Below are 21,487 nucleotides of genomic sequence, written 5' to 3' on the forward strand. Positions count from 1 at the left end.
AAGCTCTTTATGATTAATTATTTGGCAGTCAAGTTTATAAATCATAGCTATTAGACGTACAGAGAAGCCTCTGTTCATGAGGAAGAATGCGGATATTCTGCACATTCGAAACATGACATCAGCCGCTACTTTGGAGCCATAGTCCCGCAACAACACGTAGAACAGATTGTCCTTGGAGCCAGAACTCAGAACACCTGAAGCGAGAAATTGTCTAAATGTACGATAGAACGATCAATCTATTGAACAAACGAATCATCGACACTGGACAACCATACTTCGAGGGAAAAGTTGGATTGATACATAAAATCGATAAAATTGATACATAAAACCTATAAAACTGATACATAAAATCGATAAAATTGGTACACAAAACCAACAAAATTGTACATAAAATTGATCAATATATTTAAACGACATTGAAAAAATTGCTACCTTTTTCCATAAGCCCACACATAATTTCCGAGTTGCGGACAACCACAAACGTGTCATCCGAGTCCATATCTTCTTTGCTACCTGAAATGAAAAATTCGTCGTCAAAATCCCACAAGGTCTGATAGGAGGCACGTAGCATAGTGGTAAGGTGTTCACTTTGAAATCGTCAGATCGCATATTCGATCCCCTACCATGGCAATGATAAAGAGTGAGCACGAGCTCTTACTTGACCTCTAGCTTCAGGTCTACTTCAGCCTGACTAGTTTCGGCTGCAATAGTGGTACCACGTGAAAGTTCTACACGCAAAAAGCGGCCTTGAGTTACAACCAAAATAACTCTGTAAAGTCTGGAATGTGGGGAAATAAAAGAAACTGACTATGCTTAGACAGGCTGGATATTCTTTCATAGATTCTCTGCGAATCGCAGAAACCATAATTATAAACATCGACTTTTAGCCTAATATCAACACGGTAAGACCTTCTTTGCTACGACTAATATTATTCGAGACTTCATTTAGAATCTTGGCATTCAAAAACAAACTTTTACTCAAAGTGTATTTTAGAAACGTTAAGAAGTACTTTCTATCGCCTCTGCTTCCGACCGAAAAATTCAAAAATTCTTCAATCGTAGATTCAAGTTATAAACCAATAGAAGAACTGAACTCACTTTTGTACTGCTTTCCTTTGCACCTCAGATTGGCTTTGACTGTGCATGCAGAATTAGGTTTGATGATCAGACTGTAAATCTGTTTTCCAGTCCATAGTCTAAATGGGGGTACAAGTATGATAGATGGGTCCCTAGCCATACCAATTATGAGATGACATATGCATTTACCTCAAACAGCTAAAGCATTTCATGTTCTTTTAGCGGCATGAAAATTATCAAAATTTCAAACAAGTTCTGAGCTGAATTTTCAGGTTTCTGTTCACAGTTGTCATAAATAATGTTTTCCCCTTTTATAAGCTTAAATCAACATATTACATCGCATACCAGTGGACAAAAACTTAATCCAAACAACAAAGCAAAAAAATTTTTTGCCACTAGATGACAGCAATTTTATCTAAAATCGCTTTGATCAAGGACCTATTCAACATTCTGATCAAGGACCTATTCAGAGACCCTTATATCATAAGTCTACCGAATAGGCTTCAAAATTGCGGGTCTAGGCAGTTCTATGACCAAGTGCTCGTCTGGACCGACTAAGATGGAAGCAATGATCTGCATGGCTCTGGTCTTGTCGAAGAAAGTGTCTTTGAAAGTCATGAGGTAAGAGGCAGTCAAGAAGTCCTGAGTAGCAGCGATCACAGGCTCTCCATTTTTAGGGGTCACCTAAAATTAATTTTTTTCTTACGTTATTTTCGCAATAAATTATTACTTGAAACAGCAAGTGTTTGACCAATCTATATAGTGATTGTTAATGTTAAACAACACTCATAGAATAGTCCGACCAACATCAAGACAAAAAAAAACAAAAAAACTGGTCAAATATTCAGTTCAAACTATCATTAAACCCACAATTTTTTCTTACAACGTACCAGAGAAGCTTCTTACAACGTACCATTAAATATGAATGACTATTACCAGGGGATTTAGCGAGGGCTTCGGCCGACTGCCCCTTCCATCCCCCCTCAGGGATTCACCTGCCGACCCACCAACGGGTCTTCCTTTGTACTATTTTGAGATATCCATTTTTGGCTCACAAACCCTAAAATTTTTCTAAATTCGCCTTCTAAATTTTCTAAAAAAATTTTAAAAAGAGCCTAAAACGCCGTTTTTGGCCTGAGATAGAGAGAGAGAGGAGAGATATCATCCATTTTGCAGCAGGCGGTCCCACCTTGAGGAGGCGGATGACACTGGGACCCCTCCAACCGTGAACGAAGCGGGATTCAAACCCACGACCTTTGTGTAAAGTCCGCGTGCCTTACCCAATCGGCCACGGCTGCTCTAAAAGATAACTTAATAGTTATGATAGATACCATGTTCTCTGTGGTCTTCATGAGGATCATGGCCTCTGCCCTGGCCTCCTCGGTCTGAGGCACATGCAGATTCATCTCATCGCCATCGAAGTCCGCATTGTAAGGAGCACAGACACACTCGTTGAACCTGGAAGAACAAACGACACACTTCAGCTCTTTTGCAATTTACTAACGCCCCTTGTCGATCAAGTGACCACCCGGCAATTGGTTCAGAATGTTATTCAAAATCATTTCTTTCATCACAGAGTTCATTTAAATGTTTTTAGGAATATCCATTTAGGAATGGCTTTTCTGATACTTCAGCAAAATTGATAGGGTCAACAATTTTTATCGAGACTCATTTCAAGTTACTCCGCCAAAGTAGAACATAAGTATTCTGGCATTACTAGTGCTATTACAGTATTAAAAGGATATGCACATTATCAGCCAAAACTCAACGTAACTGAAGTTCATGACTGTCATTAAAAAACTTTTGAAAATGAGCTAAAATACTTCTTAAACTTCTCATTTACGGCAAAAATAAAACTTCGATCGACACAACAAAATGCTTTATCTTTTTGAAATTAAGACTTATGTTCTCATCAGGGGCGGATCTAGGATTTTCTCGAGGGGGGGGCGGATTTTCAAAAAAATTTCCAAAATTTTGACGACCTTTTTTTTAGGTCGACCAAATTGAGTTTACGAGCTCTCCCAAAGCACTGTTTTGCTCCTATTTTGACAAAGTTTTCTGCGCCGCAGGCAAATTTTTGAAAAAACAGTCAAAAAAGCCGTTTTGGGGCACTTTTTGAAAAATGTTGACAAAAAAATAGCGTTTTTTGGCGCGCGCTCCCCCTCAAAGTTAGTATATATTGGCGCCCAAGGCGCCTTTAGAAAAATTTTAGGGTCGGTCGGCCAAAAATGGATTTCTGAAAAAATATCAAAAGGGGTCGGCAGGGGGTCGAATTCCTGAGGAGGGGGGCATCCCCCCCCCCCCTAAATCCGCCCCTGGTTCTCATTAAGTTTATGATAATTTTTCAACGCTGCGAAACATTGCGTCTTATCTAAGCATCCAACACGGATCATGATTGTCTTCGAAACATCATAGCCTAGAGATTAGATTTGGCTTCATTGACCTGAAAGTGCGGAAGGGCATGACCTTTGCCCTGTGACACATGATTGAGAGTTTGTGCAGAGAAGGTTGTCTGTTGAACAGGACCATGTCCCCGTCTATCACATGTCGCTGCACGATGTCTCCGAACTGGAGATCCTTGGCGACTAGTTCACGCTTTCCGTACCCTACAACAGAATATTTCTAAATTTGAAAATTTTTAAACTCACCATTCTAAAACTTTAACTTTAAATTCTCGCCATTCTAAAGTTGCTAATTAAAAAAAAAATTCCTAGGTGTTAAAATGCAATCACTAATCCGCGTAGTTCAATGTTGCTTTTTATTTAGAGCAAATACCAAGATAAGGCATTATAAACTTCAGCGAGTAATATAAAAACAATCCTGCGAAAAACGAAATGGGAAAAAATCCGAACGTAAAATTGATCGAAGTAAAAAAAACTATTTCGGTTCAGCCACATTGACTGAAAATTATCGAACCAAAACTTCACAAGCACTGAGTCGCCAAATGTCCCTACTCCTTCTCATCATAACACCCCCTCCTTCTCATTTTTGTTTGTCATTAAGAAAAGTCTTTCAAAAATTTTGCAGCTAGTTACTGTTTGTTTTTACAACCGGAACAATCAAAAAGGGCGGATTATGTGCAAACCACACAGAATCCTGACATAAATTACGTTTGCAAAAAAAAACAAGATTATCGGTTACTGCGAAAGTACCGTTATATAAACGGTATATATTTCTATTCATATACAGTTATATGAACAGAAATGATCAGATATATAATTTTTGAATATTATATGTTTTTTTTTCAAGTTAAGTAACGTTTAGACGATTCCTCAAATAAACATTAACTACGAAAACTTGATAATCAGTAAGTATAACCAAGAACTTCTTATGGACCTGAGAAAAATATTGACATTTTAGATCACAAAAGGGTTCTCTGGAAAAACTGGGATTTTGCAGAACTGGCTATGACACTAATGGACAGAATGATCAAAATTATGATAGCAACCGCATGTCAGCTACATATTTTTTTTAAACAAAACTTTCGACGCCGAGCTGCCGCATAGATGCAATTAAACTATTTGTTAAACGAAATTTTTCGCGAAACAAGTCAGTATTTCACAATAAACGAAAAACAATTTTAAATGTAACTCCGCTTGCAATCTAATCTGTACCTAAATTCATGAATGCATTTACAAACTAGAAAAAAACCATTTCTTCTTTATCAGAAGCCACTCGTTTTCAAAAAACTTTTTAAAATTCTCTGTTAGACTTGAAACTAGACTTGGTACCAGGAAGTGGAACAAGTAAAAAAAAAGGCTAAAAGGAGCTGGACCTATTTCGTCTTTCTTATAAAAAAATAAATCATAATCTTTCAAGTCTCTTTATTTACTGCCTCCGACCCTACTCAGTGCAATACCATCCGTGTGGGAGGAGTAATAATATCCACTTCAGCGTTACCGGTCCCACCTGGAGGAGACGGATGACACCTCCAAATATGGCATTGACGGTTTTACTCAATTATACATCATTATCAGACCGAAACACTTTCGATCAATTATAGATAATCATCAGACTCAAACAAAGCAAACCATCAGGTCTACAAACCTAGATACCTGGTAAAATAGTGAGTAAATGATACAACAAATAGCAAACATATTTCCTCCAAGCATTCTGGAAACAGGGCCATACTACAAAAAAAATTTCCTTATTTTTTTTCTTCCAACTTTTGGCGTTTCTGATGGAGACATGATGGAAGGGTGCTCTAGTGTTTTTCAAACTTAATAAAGTTTTATTAACGATTAAATACAGTAAACAGAGAATTTAAAATGTTTTTCAAACTTAATAAAGTTTTATTAACGATTAAATACAGTAAACAGAGCACGAGAAATAAAAAAACGACAGATAGTTTGAAAATCTTTTCAACAAGGAAAACTCAAATAAGGCTTAAGTGTTTCTTTGCAAATTCTGTGATTGAATCAATAAAGATGACGGCATAATAAGGGGGGAAGCTTTTGCGATGATTCGACCCCCTCGCCAACCAAGGGGAAGGTCCCAATTTGGTACAGCTTCATGGCACCCATTTTGAACAACTAAACTTCCATTTTTTCAGGGGCATCTTGGGTGCTAAATATCTACTAGCTTACTTGGGGACCGTGCGCTGAAAAAAAACCACAACTTTTTGGCCAAAACATTTTTTAAAACCAGGTTTATTTAGTGTTTTGGGGACTTCGGCAATTGAATTTAGTTGACCTATAAAATGTTGCAAAAATTCAATTTTTTTTAATTCGCCCCCTCTCACGCAAAAATTCTAGATCTGCTGCCCTGTATACATGCAAAATATGAAATTTCAATGTACAAAGCTGATTCAATTGCTTCAAACTAGAGAAAGAATGAAGCAGAAAAATCCAAACAGCTATCATGTTTCTCTAAGACTTGCTTGTCACTAATAAACATATCATATGGGGCAAAATATGAGGCGGAGCCACGAGGACTGACGCAGTGCTACTCTTGTCTGTTGGGTTGTGCAGTTGGTGTTCTGAAGTGACACGAGAGAGGAGATTAAACAGGAAGGGGAGGGAGAGAGAGGGATTCTTGCTGTGCGTGGCCGGTGGGAATGAAAACAGCGCCACGGGCGCCACCACACACCCCCATTACCATCCTGCAGAAAGCTCAATTGGCATAATACCCTCAGTTTGAAAAATATATATTAGGTATTACTCTACAGAAAAAAACATAGCCAAAAATGAACTAGTTCTTCAATTATTTTGCCCAACCACAATTTAATTTCTTCCGGTTGTTTTCAAATTTTTGATTGTTGAAGTTTGAAATTTCATTGTTGAAGTTTATTTCAACAATTTTTAGGCGTTCATAGGACAATTTATTCCTTTTTAAGCATCTTTCTTCAATTCGTGGACCATAAAATTCTATCTATTAAGTTTACTTTATACTGTTTGCAAAGAAAAAAATGAACTTAAGACATAGCTTTCAAAGTTCATCAGCAAACTTAGGCTCAGTGAGCATTCTAACGATAGTCCATTTTATACACCAGTTTGGAATCGGTGGTCATGATAGATTTTTAAAATGTAGCAAATACGGCAGAGTAACACAATAACAGAGAGAGAAGAGACCAAGTCAATCAACGTCAACGTCACTGTCACCGAATTGCCAATCCATAATTAGTCCCGCCTACTTCCTCTTTTCCTGCCTCTTCCTTCTTAACCTAGGAAGAGGATAAATTAAACCCACCTCCCCTTTAAAATTCATTTTAGTCTTTTATTCCCATACCCAACACTATCAGGAGATCAGGAGTCAATAGCCTTAGCTGCCCTTTTCACCATAACTGATTAAACAGTTGCGCACACATTTTAAGGTGTAAGTCAACTAAAACGTCATCAGTTGGGACCAAAAATTAATTAGGCATATGAATTTCGGCTGCAATAATGGTACCACGTGAAAGTTCTACACGCAAAAAAAACGGCATTGAGTTGCAAAAAAAGAGCTTTGCTCAACAAAATAACACAGTCTGGAATGTGGGGAGATAAAAGAAATGTACTATCCTCGACAGGATTGTTAAGCAGGGGCGGATCTAGGATTTTCTCGAAGGGGTGGGGCGGATTTTCAAACAAATTTAGACGACATAATTGATTTTCCAAGCTCTCCCAAAGCACTAAAAAGACTCTGTTTTGGTCTCTGTTAAGGCGCCTTCAGAAAAGTTTTAGGGTCCGTCAGCCAAAAATGGGTATCTCAAAATATTACAAAGGGGGACCCTCTGGGTCGGCAGTGGGTCGAATCTCTGAGATCCGCCCCTGCTGTGAAGGCCTCCTGATAGGTCTTCTGCGATTCGCAGGAGCCACATTATTATTACTATTAGTTGTTGCCAACAATCTCAGTCCAATTTCATATTCAACCGCCTTCGATTTACTTCCTTTTTGTTGAAATTTAATACTCCAGTAATAGCACACTGACCGCCGACCGCCTCAGCGCAAATGAAAAGCCGAATATCAGATATACCAGCCCCTTTAAAACTGATTTCAACACTTATGAAAGGAGGGGCTGTCCAAAAGTCCACCTTGTTATAAATTGACAGCTTCAATTCTCCGCCCACTAACAGCAAACGCACCTCCTTTCTCCTCAACAAACAAACAATGAATAAATAAGCAAAACAACGGTTGAGTGTTGTTGACAAATCACTTCCCTCTTGTACATAATGAATGTGTTCTTATTATTGCCAATGTGACAGAAGTGATAGCAGACGCTTCCGTTGAAATCAGAAATATGTCATAAAAATAACCGAGCAGTTCAGTTTGATTTGACATGTAAGTGTCACAAAAACGCCTACAAAATTCAGGAGAACTCATATTAAATGAAAGCCCCAATTCGGTCGAAACATATTTCGCCTGGGTCGATCAAAATGTCGAGCACATTTGTTTGATGAAGAAAGTCAAAAATACCTGAGTTTGGTCGAAAAGGTCAATCCACAAAGTGAGTAAGACCAAGTTAACATCCTCACCCCCATCCGTTTAGGGGGGAGGATGTTAACTTGGTTCTGAGTTCGAATTTTCAGCCAATCAGACTAAAGCAGTTTACATGCAGCGCTAAGTAGATTTAAATTAGAATGAACGCTAGGGTGGAGGATCTTAACGTGGTCTATTTGGGGAGGAGGATGTTAACTTGATCCAAAAGCTCTATCGGTTAAAAGAACGCCATCTGCTCGCGGAAATCTTAATGGCGAAACCAGCTTCGATCTTGGTAACGTTGCTAAAAAGCCTGATGATCAATAAATTATTGACTCATCTAGACCAAGAGAAAGATCTTCCCCCTAAATCAATTTCGAAAGAACGTGCACTTGGTAAGGGCCATTTTTTCAGCCAATCAGAACTCATAATAATCATAATAATAATCAATAATCAATTGTTTTCATATCAGAGATTGATCAACAGACATTTATCAACTCACATCATTCTGATATGCAAGGACATCAAAAGGCCCGATAGGCATAGTCAGGTGATGCCTTAATTGAGCAGTACAATTTCTAAGAAGTATTTAGAAGTTTCTACTGTAAACTACTATAGTTGTCCATACCCTAAAACCCCCTCTTTTAGAAAAAAAACGATCTATCATTTCTATGTTATTTGTGATGCATAAATCGCTAGGATCACGGAAAAAGAGTTTAATTGACAATTATTAAGATTGCGGACTGTATCAGCAAAATCTTCAAAAAAATTTTAATGAAGTTAAATAGTTTTTTTTATCCTTACACCTATTATTTTCGGGCTTTTACCATTGAAATTATTCGCTGGTTTGAGCTTTTTAGGAATTCAGTTTTTAAATCCTTTCGTAAAAGCTTAATGAAACTTTTGAATATCTCGTATATGTGCAATTCTTTCACAGAGCAAATCTTGTAGGTTTCTTTAAAATATGTTACTGACTACTTTTTCCGTTTTCTTAAAAAGCGCTCAGTATTTGGTTTTGTTTGATTTCAAGTTTTTGTAGAGATATTTTATTAGCTGCGCCGTACACAATAACCCAATATTGCAGTCCTGGCTGAATATGACTGAAAAAGGTTTTAATTAGTTGTGCTGTCGTTAGTACGTCACGTAATCGGTAGAGCAACCCACAAAAATCATTAACTTTTTGACAAAAAAGTTAATATGAAAGTTGAAATCTAATTTTGAGTCCATGTGAATCCCCAAGTATTTAGTATTGAGTCCCTTTTTAACATCGGTTTTTATTTATATATTGTCTATTCCTGTTACTATTTATCTATTGAAATTTATGTTTATTGTTTTGTCTAGGTTCAGAGTGAGCTTATTGATTTCCGACCAATTTCCTAATTTTGATAAACTCTCGTTGTATTGGTGTAAGTTTTGTTCTTTTTGCTTCATTGCTGTATCATCATCGTATAAATATGTGTTCACTGAGTTTGTAATCGTTAGTAAATCATTTATCAATAAAATGAACAGTAGTGGCCAGAGCACTGATCCCTGTGGAACTCCACAATGAATAGTTTTTAATTTCGGCATTTTGAAGCCTATTTTGACTACTTGTGATATATTTTTCAAATATGATTTCAACAATGCCTGTATGGGACCTCGTAGTCCGCAGTTTTCAGCTTTTTCAGAACTTAGAGTATTCATCAGAATTTTCAAATTGGCTTACTGCAAAAAATATCCGTTTAATTTTAGAGGGACGATCGATTACGTGGTTGATTAAGTGGAAACTCTTCACAGGCGAAGCCGTTCATCTGAACCACAGCCAACCGAAAACTGTCAACCAATAGTTTCGAAGAGAAAAATGGAAACAAAGCAGACATTCATTAGACTATTTCTAAACCCTCATAAAATAAAAAAAATAGTTGGTCAGCCGACTGTTGGAAAAAGGTTAATGAACTCAAACAGACGGAAAAACTGAGCTTCACAAAACAAATTGCAGAGCCTTAAAGCCGTTTCAATTTCAAAAAACTACTATTGACACTTCTGTAAAAAAAAACTCCCACACTTTGAGAAAATAGGTTTAAGATATAAACTAATTATTCGGGTGGAAACCCTATAAACTAAAATTCAGTTTGAACTTATAATAGAGAGCACAATTTACCGTCTGATCAAACATAGCATTTAAAAATTTATCTTCGCCCGAATGAAAACATTTCAATCATTTCTGGTAAATCTGAAAATTGCTACAAAACTATCAACTCGATTTTCTCAATTTGTTTTATCAAAGTTGAAAAATCAAATCAAAATTGAAATTTTCAAAAACTATAATCTCAGCGTTTCTTTTCGAAGCATTTCAAATCTCATGAGTGTAATTCTTTTCACCAATCAAATCAAAATGTTTAGGGTTATAATAAAAAAGCCCAATCCAGATAATTAAAGCATAGCGCATACTTATGTGACAACAAATAAAACAAGACTGCTCGTATCAGGGCGAAGACCTGAATGTTCCGACTGCCTTTTAAGGTTTTATGGAGCAGTAATAAGATCAAAAAATTAAATGTAAAAAAATGAAATGAAAAAAAATGAAAATTTTTTTATGAAAATCATCCCCCCACACGCTCCTTGTAACAAATCAATTATAGCAAAAAAGCTTCTTTCACCCAGTTTGGAACGATTTTAAGACGAAATAACTCACCGCTTACGCGTTAATAGCGCGAAAAATATTGCGCGTCATTTGTCCCAAATTGGCCAAAATGGCAATCTTTAAACCCCCATAACTTAACGAAAAATGATCACAGGTGAAATATCTTTTCACATTTGAGCTCAGGGCAACAATAGCTTTCGAATGATTTTTAACAAAAACTTTGTCAAAATGGCTAGTTAAAAAGTCGAAATTTGTCTGAAGAAAAAAACATACCCCGAGCACAAATATTCCGTTACTTTCGTATCGAAAGTCGGAACAATAAAAAGGCTTCAAGTGATATGTGTTCCGACCACTTCATTAAGTGAAGGGAAGGAACTACGAATTAGTTTTCCATTTTTTCGCTTTCATTCAAGCACTTCAAGTGAAGCTCTAGGAGTCAAAAGTAGTACCTCATTAACACCTATTAAAACAAAAGAAATAATCTGAACTTAAAAACAAATCAAATAACAAACCGCGAAAAATCAAAACTAAACGTGAACAAATTTTAAGACTTTCTGCTGAAAAAAAATCATCAAAACCTCAATAAGAAAATTGCTACATTCATTGACTCTTCGCCACCAAACGCAGTTTATCTGTGTGTAAATGCCAATTAACCTCTGGATTTTTCATAAATGAGTTTTTCATAAATGAAGTTTTTCATAAATGAACACTGTATGATTAGACATTTTTGTCAACCCGGAAAAATAATTTTAAGTGCGACTGGATTTGTTTTGGATAAAATCATTGCTAACGTAATAAACTATTTGATTTTCAAATTTCGTAGCCTCCCCAGTACAACTTCAACGTTTGTTTAGCAATAGCACTATTCAGGTTATTAATGCGATCCTTACGACTCATTCTTGCACTTTTACTGCCAAGATAATCAGAAATTTAGAAAAAATTCTTCTTTAAAATTTTAAAGTTTTTCCATATTTTCGAGTTTTTTTAAATCAGCCTGACAAACCAACTAATTTGATCTACTCGCATTGCAACCGGCTATCCTTGTTTCATTATACTTTTAAACGTATCAAAAAAGCATCTGGTGAGTCTAAAATTTTTTTAAAAAATTTTGAGTGAAATTTGTATAATATTCATTTTTTTATACACTTAATGTATGAAATTAGAAAGACAAGCAGTTTTTTGAAGACTTGAAATTAATGCCACGACCGATAAACCCCAAACACAACACTTTAACAATTAACCTATGATCGGATTCAATTCAATTACGACGATATTCGGTAACGCTACTGTAAAAACTGCAAAATTTATAAGATGGGTTGACCTCATTACAAAAAAAATGACTTGTCCTTCTAAGTTTATACATTAAGTGTATAAAAAAATGAAGATTTTACAATTTTTACACAACAATTTTAGAAAAAAAATTAAAGACAGCTTTTTCTCTGGTCTCAATTTTTATTGAAAAACTAAGCTATTTTTAAGGAAATTGTTTATAGAAAAAAAATCGAAAATTGAAGCAACTTTTTTGAGTCGCAAACTCACTTCTAAGCCCAAGGAAAATTTCACAAAAAATACATGCAAAACTATATTTTTTGAAACGGCAAAATTTTATTTTTACATCAAAAATATGACAAGCTCAATGACGTTACTCAATGACAAAAAATTTACTTTTAAACACAGCAAAGTTTTTTGACGTTACTTTTAACTTAATGACCGCACCAAGTCTTTTTGTTCGATTAATTGGATACGGAATAATTACGAATTTTTAAGCCAAGTTTGGTTTTGAACTCAAAAACTTGTTGTGAGAAAACTCTACCAGCCAGGATACAGGATACTCCTTTTTACCTTTCTAGCCCCTTCCACTTCATACAAAAATCACCTCTTCCTTTAGTGAGGATCATACTATTACCAGCCTGCGGTCTGAAATAAAAAAAATCAACTATATTATGTTGCACAAGTTAAAAACTTTTTTGACTGTTGAAACTGCACAAAAACACAGTATATAATATCAACATCTGATATTTGTTTCTTTTATTTTTTCTTGGCGGCATCTTTTCGTCTGACCAAAAACTTGACCGGCGTCTTTTCGCACCGTAAGTTACACGTCAACCGTACAATTCCCTCCTCTTAAATTTGTTCATTTTTTGGGGGGGGGAGGGGAGGGGGATGGATGTATGGTTGATCTAAATTATATTACATGCCTTACGAGAGGAACCAAAAAAATGTAACAAAAGCCCAGAAGAGAAGAGAACAGCATAAGAAAAAGAAGAGAGGCGAATATAAAGATAGAATTCGAAATGAGCCTCCGTGGCTGAGGAGATTAGCAGTGCCTGTCAAGACTAATGTAATTGTCAGTCACGCTGCGATTTACCACATTGAGTTGAATGGCATACAATAGATCTGTCTGTCAGACTACAAGTGACTGCCTGTCAATTAGTCAGTCAATCGTCCAATTACCAGCTAAGACCAGCCCACAGAGAGCATTGAGGCTGTTCAAATTACACACCATTTCACATCCATATATGTAATAGTATGTCCCTCCCCTGTATCAAACTCCGCCCCCTAGTTAGAGAAATATTACGTCATTCTAGAAGGAACCCTAAAAAGATATGCAACCCTAATAAGCGGAAAAACGCTATGGGCTTCTAATTGATAAATATTTTTATCGCCAATGAAAAAAAAATGCATCAGAATTTTCCCTCTTCAAAATTTAACTGCGACCCTGAAAATAGCCCAAGTCTACTTTATCAGAAATTGGCTGTCAAAAAATGGCTAATGTCTTGGACGCATCTCAATTAATTTGAGCAGATTTGACAGACAGTAAGTTTTCTGATACTCAAGCCCGCATACGGACCTTTGCAAACAATTTCGATTCCGGCTGAAAAATAGTTTCAGTCCTCTCAATTTTCCCCCCAAACGGCTAAAAAATGAAACTTTTTGCAAATAAAGATAACAATTTGAAAAAAAAGAAAAAAAAACAAGTTATGATGTATCAATCTCTTTCATAGCCTTGAAACGACAAATTACTACCTAATCCAAAAAATGCCTGCCTGTCGGCACCGCGTTCAATATCGATACACGGCAGCGATCGACTTCAGCAACTCCTAGTTGGTTCTTTTCCTCATGGGTAAATTTTCATGAAAATAAACAAAATTGAAAGTTTTAATCGTTTATACAACATCACGCTTCACTGAACTTGCAGACTTATAGCAAATGCGTTCGCTTGCTTCACAAATCTTTCTCACTTGGTTAGGCTTCCCGCCCATGTGGCCTAAAGGCCTTTCATCGCTTGTTTTAATAGTGTAACTGACCAACAAGTACTTAAGGAGTGGCTGTGGAGCCTAGACGAATGCTATTTAAGACGAAATATGTCTATGAAAATATATCGAGAGAAATCGATTAATGTTAAATAGAAGGAACTTTTTTTAAACCTAATATTAGCTTTTTTGGTTTAGTTTTACAGCTCCTTTTCTGCGTTAACTAAAAAAATTGTCTCGTTTTTTACTTGAAAAGAGTTCATAGTTTATAAAAATTGGTTTTTATACCTCAAGTCGAGGTCGACTTAAATCACCCGTGAGATGGATTCCGTAGCTAGTTATGATTGGTTATTAGGAATTAAGTTGGAAGTTTTCAACAAGGAGTGAGCTTCATATTTCAATTCCAGTTGGTTGCCTTGCAAGTTGCTAGCCACAATTTGCGGTTAAATTCGATATTATTTATGACTGCTGGCCAGTTCAAACTATCAACTAACAAACACAAAGCGACTGCTAGAACCTCCCTCTTTTCAAGACCAAGCCCACAACTGCAAATTAATTGTGACCAAATCATAACCAGAGTTATAACCATAAAATTAAGATTACACTCTTATTATTTTGAAGCTTTCAACACGTTGAAGAAAACAAAGTTGTTGGTATGTTTTGACTGAAATGGTCAATTCTTCCAGTTCTGTTTGTATACATATTTGGATCCGACGAAAAAGCAAATATTAGAGAAACTGGCAGCGTCTTTTTCAATTGAGCAAACAAAAGTGGGATTAACAGGCTATGTCAAAAAAAAACAAACAGCTTTTATAATAGTGAAGCAGAAAAATTGCAAGATACGTCAAAATCGCCGTTTTCAAAAATGCACCAATAATTTACTTCAATTTTGGACCATGTTATTATCCTCCCCCCCCCCCCCCCCCAAGCCATTTAGGGGTTGGTTCTGGTATCAGAAAAGAGGGTAGCTTGATCCGCGATTTCACACAAATTTTTTACATCCATACCTTCAAAGCAACAAACAAATTTTAAGTTCATTAAACACAAATTCCTTCCTTATTGTATTAAATCATAATAAACTTTCTTCAAAAACACTCAATGAACAAGACTAGACGTTTTGCATATTTAACATCCGAAACTAATATAAGAACCATTAATATCAACCACTAACCAGCATAAAATTAAACCTAATCAATGGTAAGTACACAAACTGTTTCGAATCAATCGCAACTAGCCCGAGATAAATGTTTACTTTCTGACCAAAATAAACCCAAAATATGAATAGCCAAACTTCAGAATGTCTGATTTAATCTCATTTGACCTCCCACCACACAAATGTGACAGCTCAGTAGACATGCCGTGGCAGACAAAACAAGCCGAAGTATCTGTCACTTGAAAAGCTCCAGGGTTACTTCTTATTTTACGTGACAGAGGCTTCAAATAATCGCAAATCATAAAATGTGAAACACTATTGAACAGAAATTATGCCAAGAAAATTTTCCATCAGAGAAAAAAAACAATTTTTGCGCAAAATTGACTAACTGTACTTTGGTAAAACAATGAGAGTTGAAATTATTTTCAATTGAAATTAAATTTCCAACCATTTTTCATTAACAAAATTCTCATGACATTTCGAAATTCATTTTTTTCATCCTCAGAGCGATAGTGCAAAACATAACACATGTTGTTCCAGCTTCTGAAGACATGAAATTTGAGTTTTCAAGTCAATGCCCCACTTAGCATGTCCTCTATTTTAAGCTCCTCCTTTTGGAAAAAAGATACAGAAATAAACGACTCGCATACGATCGTTTATTCTCTAGAACTCTGAGTTGCATACTTAAAATCAGTAGATAATTTTTTCTTCTCAGCTGGAAATAGTCAATCACTAGTTTTCAGCAAAATTTAAAAACTATTTTTTTAAATCAAATTGACAAAATTAAACAAGGATAGCCGGTTGTTGTGCAAGTAGCACAGAAAGTTCCGATCACCATAAAAAACTTTAATAATCAAAACAACAATTTCTTTTTTTCAAATGTTTTTTTTCTGAGTGGTGCACTAAAAAAAACCTCAACGATAGTCTTGAAATTAGGCATATTCGATAGTAACTGTTTTACCAAAAAAAAAGAGAAAAAAAAGTGTTTGAAAAAAATATTTATTCCGAAAAAAAGCGCTCAAAGGAAATTCAAAAATTAAGTACACTGGAGTAAAAGTATGTTTTCACAGATTAACTTGATTTATAAGCCCAATATTATGAGCCTATTGAATAAGGAAAAAACTTTTTGGAAACTTTTCAATGTTTCTTGAATCACGACGGACAATGAAAAAAAAAACATAGTTAAAATTTTTTGCAGACTGTTCTTATAATTTTGCGGAATGACTTTTGATTTCTTTGAATTTATTACCAAGGAAGAGCTTGAAAAAATCTTTCCCGGAGAATTAGCGTTCCTGGAGAAGAACTAATTTTTTATTAGACCTACTTCCTCCCTTAACTTGCTCGAAATTAGACTTGTTGAAAAAAATTTGTGTGGCTAAAATCACGACAAAAAGAGCTTTAATATGAAATATCTCTTGACCCATTCAAAGGATTATTTGTAGTACCTTATTTTCCAAGGGAAAAAAATTCAATGGGCAGAACAAAGTTATGAAACTAATACGCAGCCCACTGCAGTTGGAAAAGAGTCAATGAACGCAAGTAAACAGAAATAAAAAACGGATTTAATTGAAAAAAATCTCAACTTTCGAATTTCAAAGAAAAAAAATAGATGTCCTTAAAGCTATTTGAACTTCTCGAACAATTCATGATTATTACTTTTTTGAGTAATAAATTAAACCAATTTGAGAGAACTGGATTGATAGGTAAAATTTTTATTTCGCTGGGAAATTCGATAATTAACTTCCACTTTCGAAATTATCAATCACGTTTTTCGTGACCTTTACACTTTCGCTGTTTGATAGTGGAGTTTGACTTCCTTTTAACAAAGGAAATGAACTGAACTTAAAAAGAAATGAAAAGTCAAACCGCGAAAAAGAAAATTTTTGCCTGAACAAATTTTAAGTCTTTCCTTGAAAAAAAAAACGGAAAAAAAATATCATTGCGGCTAATCTAAGAATCCGAACTACGTTCATCGACTATTAAACACACCTGAAGACAAAATTCCCCCCACATTCAGCGGAAAAAAAACGAATGATTCAGAAGCTGTTTACCTATTTAATTAGAAAAAAAAACCAAATTCACAGATGTGAAATCTGTTCATAAAACATATATAACAGACACTCCAAAAACCGATAATGAACACAAATAAACCAAAAAAAATCACAGAATTTATCCGAATTTTGAGTTTATTGGAGCTCCCTTCCTGAACTTATATAACTCATCTTTTACATACATTCAACTGAAAGGTAGCATAAGCCTTTCCTAAAACCCTCAGTTGAGCTGGAATTTCCTACACTTACTTAACAAGAAAACACAGAGATTCAGTGGCGAGTCTACAAAATTTTTGACTGGGAACAGGGCGGGTTTAGGATTTTTTCAAGGATAGGAGGATTGTTTTATAATTTTTGAAACGTTATCGAATTTTTTGAGATCGAAAAGATTGAGTTTCACTACTTTTCTGACTTTTATAGGGTTTTTAAGGCATTTTGTCTTGCTGTTTTTAGATCGTCAATTTGTTGTTGAGAAAAGAACGAAAAACTATAAAGGTCCTATTTATTTTCAAATTTCGGGGCGATTGGCAAATTTAAGAAACATATATCTTTGAACACTTTTTAGAATAATTACACGGAAAATAAAAAAAACTCAAAATTGGTGTGTATTTGATTGAAGCAAAAAAACCTGAGAAAAATTTCAAAAAAATGCCAATTAAACCGCATCCAATCAGAAGCTCTCTTCCGTACTCATGGCAAACACAATATTCGGAAGCACACATTGGAAAAGATGTAAAGCTTCATTGAATCTGAGGCGACATCATTGAAATCTTTTGTAATAGATGACACAAATAAACAACACGTGTTTTCTTTCTTTGAAGACCAAATATTTTTGCGGTTTTGAAGGCAATGACCGATTTAAGGCATCTTTTGCTGAGATGCCTTTTGAGTGAAGTTTGATATAGCTCCGCCTTCCGGGACGAAAAAATCAACCGACGTTATGAAAAAAGAAACTAACAAAAACGAGTGAGAAAAACCTGCGCGTAGATTCATGTTTCAGACAAAGAACTGAAATAGTGTTCGGCCGGTAGACAAAAGCAATCATGATAACAAAAACACTCGATATTAATACATGAACATAAGAGAACAATTACAATTAGTATGACACTTTTGTAACCAGTGATTGGTGACAATTACAAAAAATTATTATCCTTCTTTAAAAAAGAAAAGTGAGATTCAAGTCTTGCACGCGTTTCTTGTGCGATCGTGTATCATGAGATTTCTTCGTAAATTAATTAGTACCAATAGTCACACTGGTTCAAAATAAAATTACAAACATGTACTTAAGATGGTCTATTCTACTTCTAACTTATCGCAAGAATAATACCACTTTCACGGCGACTGAACATGAATGATGTTCTTGTCAATTACAGTTTGAGATTTAGTCTCGTTTGTGCTCGCAGCAAAGCCACGTAAAGTAGATTAAGTCCGTCCCACCGAAATTCATAATGGTCATTTTGGCAGCAGTTAATTATTCAACCAGAACGGAGGCCGGACTTGTGGTATTGTCGTGATGTTACTGCCAGTTTAATCAAATCTATCAATCAGAGTACCTTGACAACCATAGAGTCTTAAATTTGTTCTTCATTCTGTTTTTCATTTGCATTTATGATCAGCCTGTTTTATTTATTCAGAGAAAAACTAAACGAAAAATTACGAAACTGTACAATAAAAACATCAATTTTAAAAAATAATAATGTTGATATATCAATAACAAAATTTAATTCAATAAAAAAATTCGTATCGAAAATAAAAAACTTGAGGAAATTCAGTGCTGTTGGAAAAAGGACTTAAGCCACTCATTAACAAGACCAGGTAAGAAACATATCCTATTATTTTTAATTTGATCAGTATTTAATAAATCATTTGATTATTTGATCATAAAAATTTTTACGAGCTCATAATTCAACGATGACTTTATGGTCTTTGAAAGTTGTAAATCAGTAAACGAATTGTTTTTCAACGCCGTGTAATTTACCTGGTTAGTTAGTACTTATAACTTGTTTGCCTTTGGATCCTCCCATTTTAACTCAAAACTTTGCTTAATAGCAGTTGTAAATATTTTAAATGCTTTCACTGAACAATCATTAGAATACGGAAAACTTTACTTTATTCCAAAACTATCCAAAATAAATATTACCGAAGTTTGACTTCTATTTTGTTTCAAATTGGCAAAAATTCCGACAAAAAAATTATTTTTGAGGCAATTTAATCAAACACAGATTTTACGAATCGGAGGAAAACCAGATCCAGAACAAATTGTCAATTTTGCGCGTCGGAGGAAAAAAATCACTTTTGAAAGAATTTCAATTCTGTTTTGAAGTTCAAATACATTATAAATTCCCGGGTCAAATTACTAATTTAATAGATTACCTATTTCTAATGTCCGAGTAAGAAACACAATATTTTGTATGTGTAGTCTAGCATAGCTCTTATCCCCTCCCCCAAACAATTTAATCCCTCCCCCTGAACAGCACAAGGACAAACAAAGATAGCCAAGCTAAGTCAGTCCCATTTTAGTTACTCATTCAATCTTTCTCACACTGACAACCAAAGTAATCATGTCAATATTAGTCAGTATACTCTCAAAATAGTGTCCTACTTACTTGCCAAGTTGAATTGTTAAAATTTCCAATGTTCTCTTGAAATCTTTTTTTTTCTATTACTCAGAATAAACCGCCTACTAGGAACGACGCAATTGACACATTTTACTCATCTGTACTCAAAAAAAATCATGATCATTTATAAGTAAATTATTTATTTATTTTATAAAAATCCTATAATTATTTTATTCGAAATGCTTTAAATCGCTTTTATTGGTCTGGTCTTGTTTTTGACACTATTCTTCCAAACAGATTTGAGAAGACTGGCTTTTATAAGTTCTGCAACATCAGATAGTTGAACAGAAACTTCCCTGTTATGACTAGGTTACTATTCTCTCAAAAATCAATTTATCTCACTTCTTTCTCGACCCCGCCTCCCCTCCTAATTCCTCGTATTTTTCCAATCATTCGTGGACCAGCCCCCATTTTACTTCCAAGCTCTTGTGCTAACTAGTCATAATTCAAGTACTCTCCAAAAAGTCAGTTCAAGCTTACCTAACTGTTCAAGATCAGAAGCTTTCAAATTTTCAAGCTGAGAAGCAGACAAGCCAAAAAATACACCTCAAAAGCTTTTTGCGGGGAGAATGTGTCCAACAAAACGTCGAAAATTTACGAAATAAAATTTTAATTTCCTCAATCTTCCAAAATCATCATTCAAATATTTTTCAAAAAACTGCCTGAGCTTTTTTTACAAAGGGTACGACCCAAGAGGAGAAAAAAACAAGAAAAGAAGTACCAAAAAGTGTACCTGTTTCTAATCTACGCCTCAGTCTATTTTTTTTAGTTAATTCTTTGCAACAGTCGTTGTCATTCATTCATAAAAGTGACACTTGAAAGCAAAGACTAACGAGGATCCCGCCGACATCATTAGAAGCCATCAGTCTGTTCACACTCATTTCTGCCCATTGCACTCTAAGTGAACTTCTCTCTCCCCGTCCTATCCTAGCCTATCCCACTTTTATCCAAACAACTCATAATAACCAACTTAACTAGTACAGCAGTCCCATTCCTCCGAGTCCTTCCCCCTGTTTGGGAGGCGGGGCAATAAGCAGAATGGTCCAAGAGCAGAACGCGTGCGAGAGCAGAATGTTAAAAGAATCAACAGAATGACAATCATAATAAATAAAAAATCTCAAACAGTTACTATGCAAGTGGGTGCGCTTCGCAAACGTCTGCGCTAGACGCCGATATCCGCCAGTCATTTTCATTTACGGTTTGTGACTCGAAACTGGAAAACGTGAACAGATCTATCATAATTGATTTTTGGTCAGCTCTTTTAGACCCGTTCTGCTCTTGGATTCTTCTTCTCTTAGACCAGCCTCCCCCTGCTTGTTATAATCATTTGAAATTGTACTCTGCTAGCTCAAATGTAATTTGTGCCTTGACTATTTAGTCCTACGTGCTATTATAAAAGTGCAATGTGCTCCTCCTCAATTTTGTTGAGTCCCCTGTTAAATTCTGACTGGCTGGAAAATAAAACGCCAGTCAGTCACCGATTGAATGAAAGAAATAAAATAACCAAGGAGCAAATTGTTGCACTTTGAATCATTTTTAGTCACCAGCAAGCAAGCAAAAAATGCAAAACTCGGAAAATTGGGCCAGCTTAAACATAATTTTAAAAAATTATCAACTCCAATATTACCGTCTAACAAGTGCTGATCTCGAAAAATGAACAAGCATTGCCGTAAGTTACTTTCAATTTCAATTGTGATATTAATATTAGCTTTTTGTTGACATTTATAATTCATATCCTGAGATAAGTCGAAAAAGGATACTTGTAATCACGCTTCGGTATGTGATTATTTCTGTTTGAAAAAGTAACATTTTGTT

General features: G+C 35.3%; 2 protein-coding genes across 3 annotated transcripts in view; one reads left to right on the forward strand and one right to left on the reverse strand.

The window, feature by feature from the left end:
* The window catches only part of LOC134840426 (phosphatidylinositol 3-kinase catalytic subunit type 3-like), a 513,967-nt gene that overhangs the window by 137,116 nt on the left and 355,364 nt on the right, over positions 1–21,487 (forward strand). The gene's annotated exons all lie outside the window — the stretch shown is intronic.
* The window catches only part of LOC134840765 (DNA-directed RNA polymerase III subunit RPC1-like), an 80,220-nt gene that overhangs the window by 40,136 nt on the left and 18,597 nt on the right, over positions 1–21,487 (reverse strand). For both annotated transcript variants that reach the window (XM_063856794.1, XM_063856793.1), the window contains exons 9-14: positions 3,521–3,683; positions 2,409–2,535; positions 1,571–1,761; positions 1,099–1,196; positions 433–513; positions 61–194 (exon numbers count right to left, since the gene is read on the reverse strand). In XM_063856794.1, coding sequence (XP_063712864.1) covers positions 61–194; positions 433–513; positions 1,099–1,196; positions 1,571–1,761; positions 2,409–2,535; positions 3,521–3,683 — 794 coding nt within the window. The remainder of the gene's footprint in view (positions 1–60; positions 195–432; positions 514–1,098; positions 1,197–1,570; positions 1,762–2,408; positions 2,536–3,520; positions 3,684–21,487) is intronic.

Source organism: Symsagittifera roscoffensis, chromosome 2 (genome assembly GCF_963678635.1).
Source record: "Symsagittifera roscoffensis chromosome 2, txSymRosc1.1, whole genome shotgun sequence".
In the NCBI taxonomy this organism is placed as follows: Eukaryota; Metazoa; Xenacoelomorpha; order Acoela; family Convolutidae; genus Symsagittifera; species Symsagittifera roscoffensis.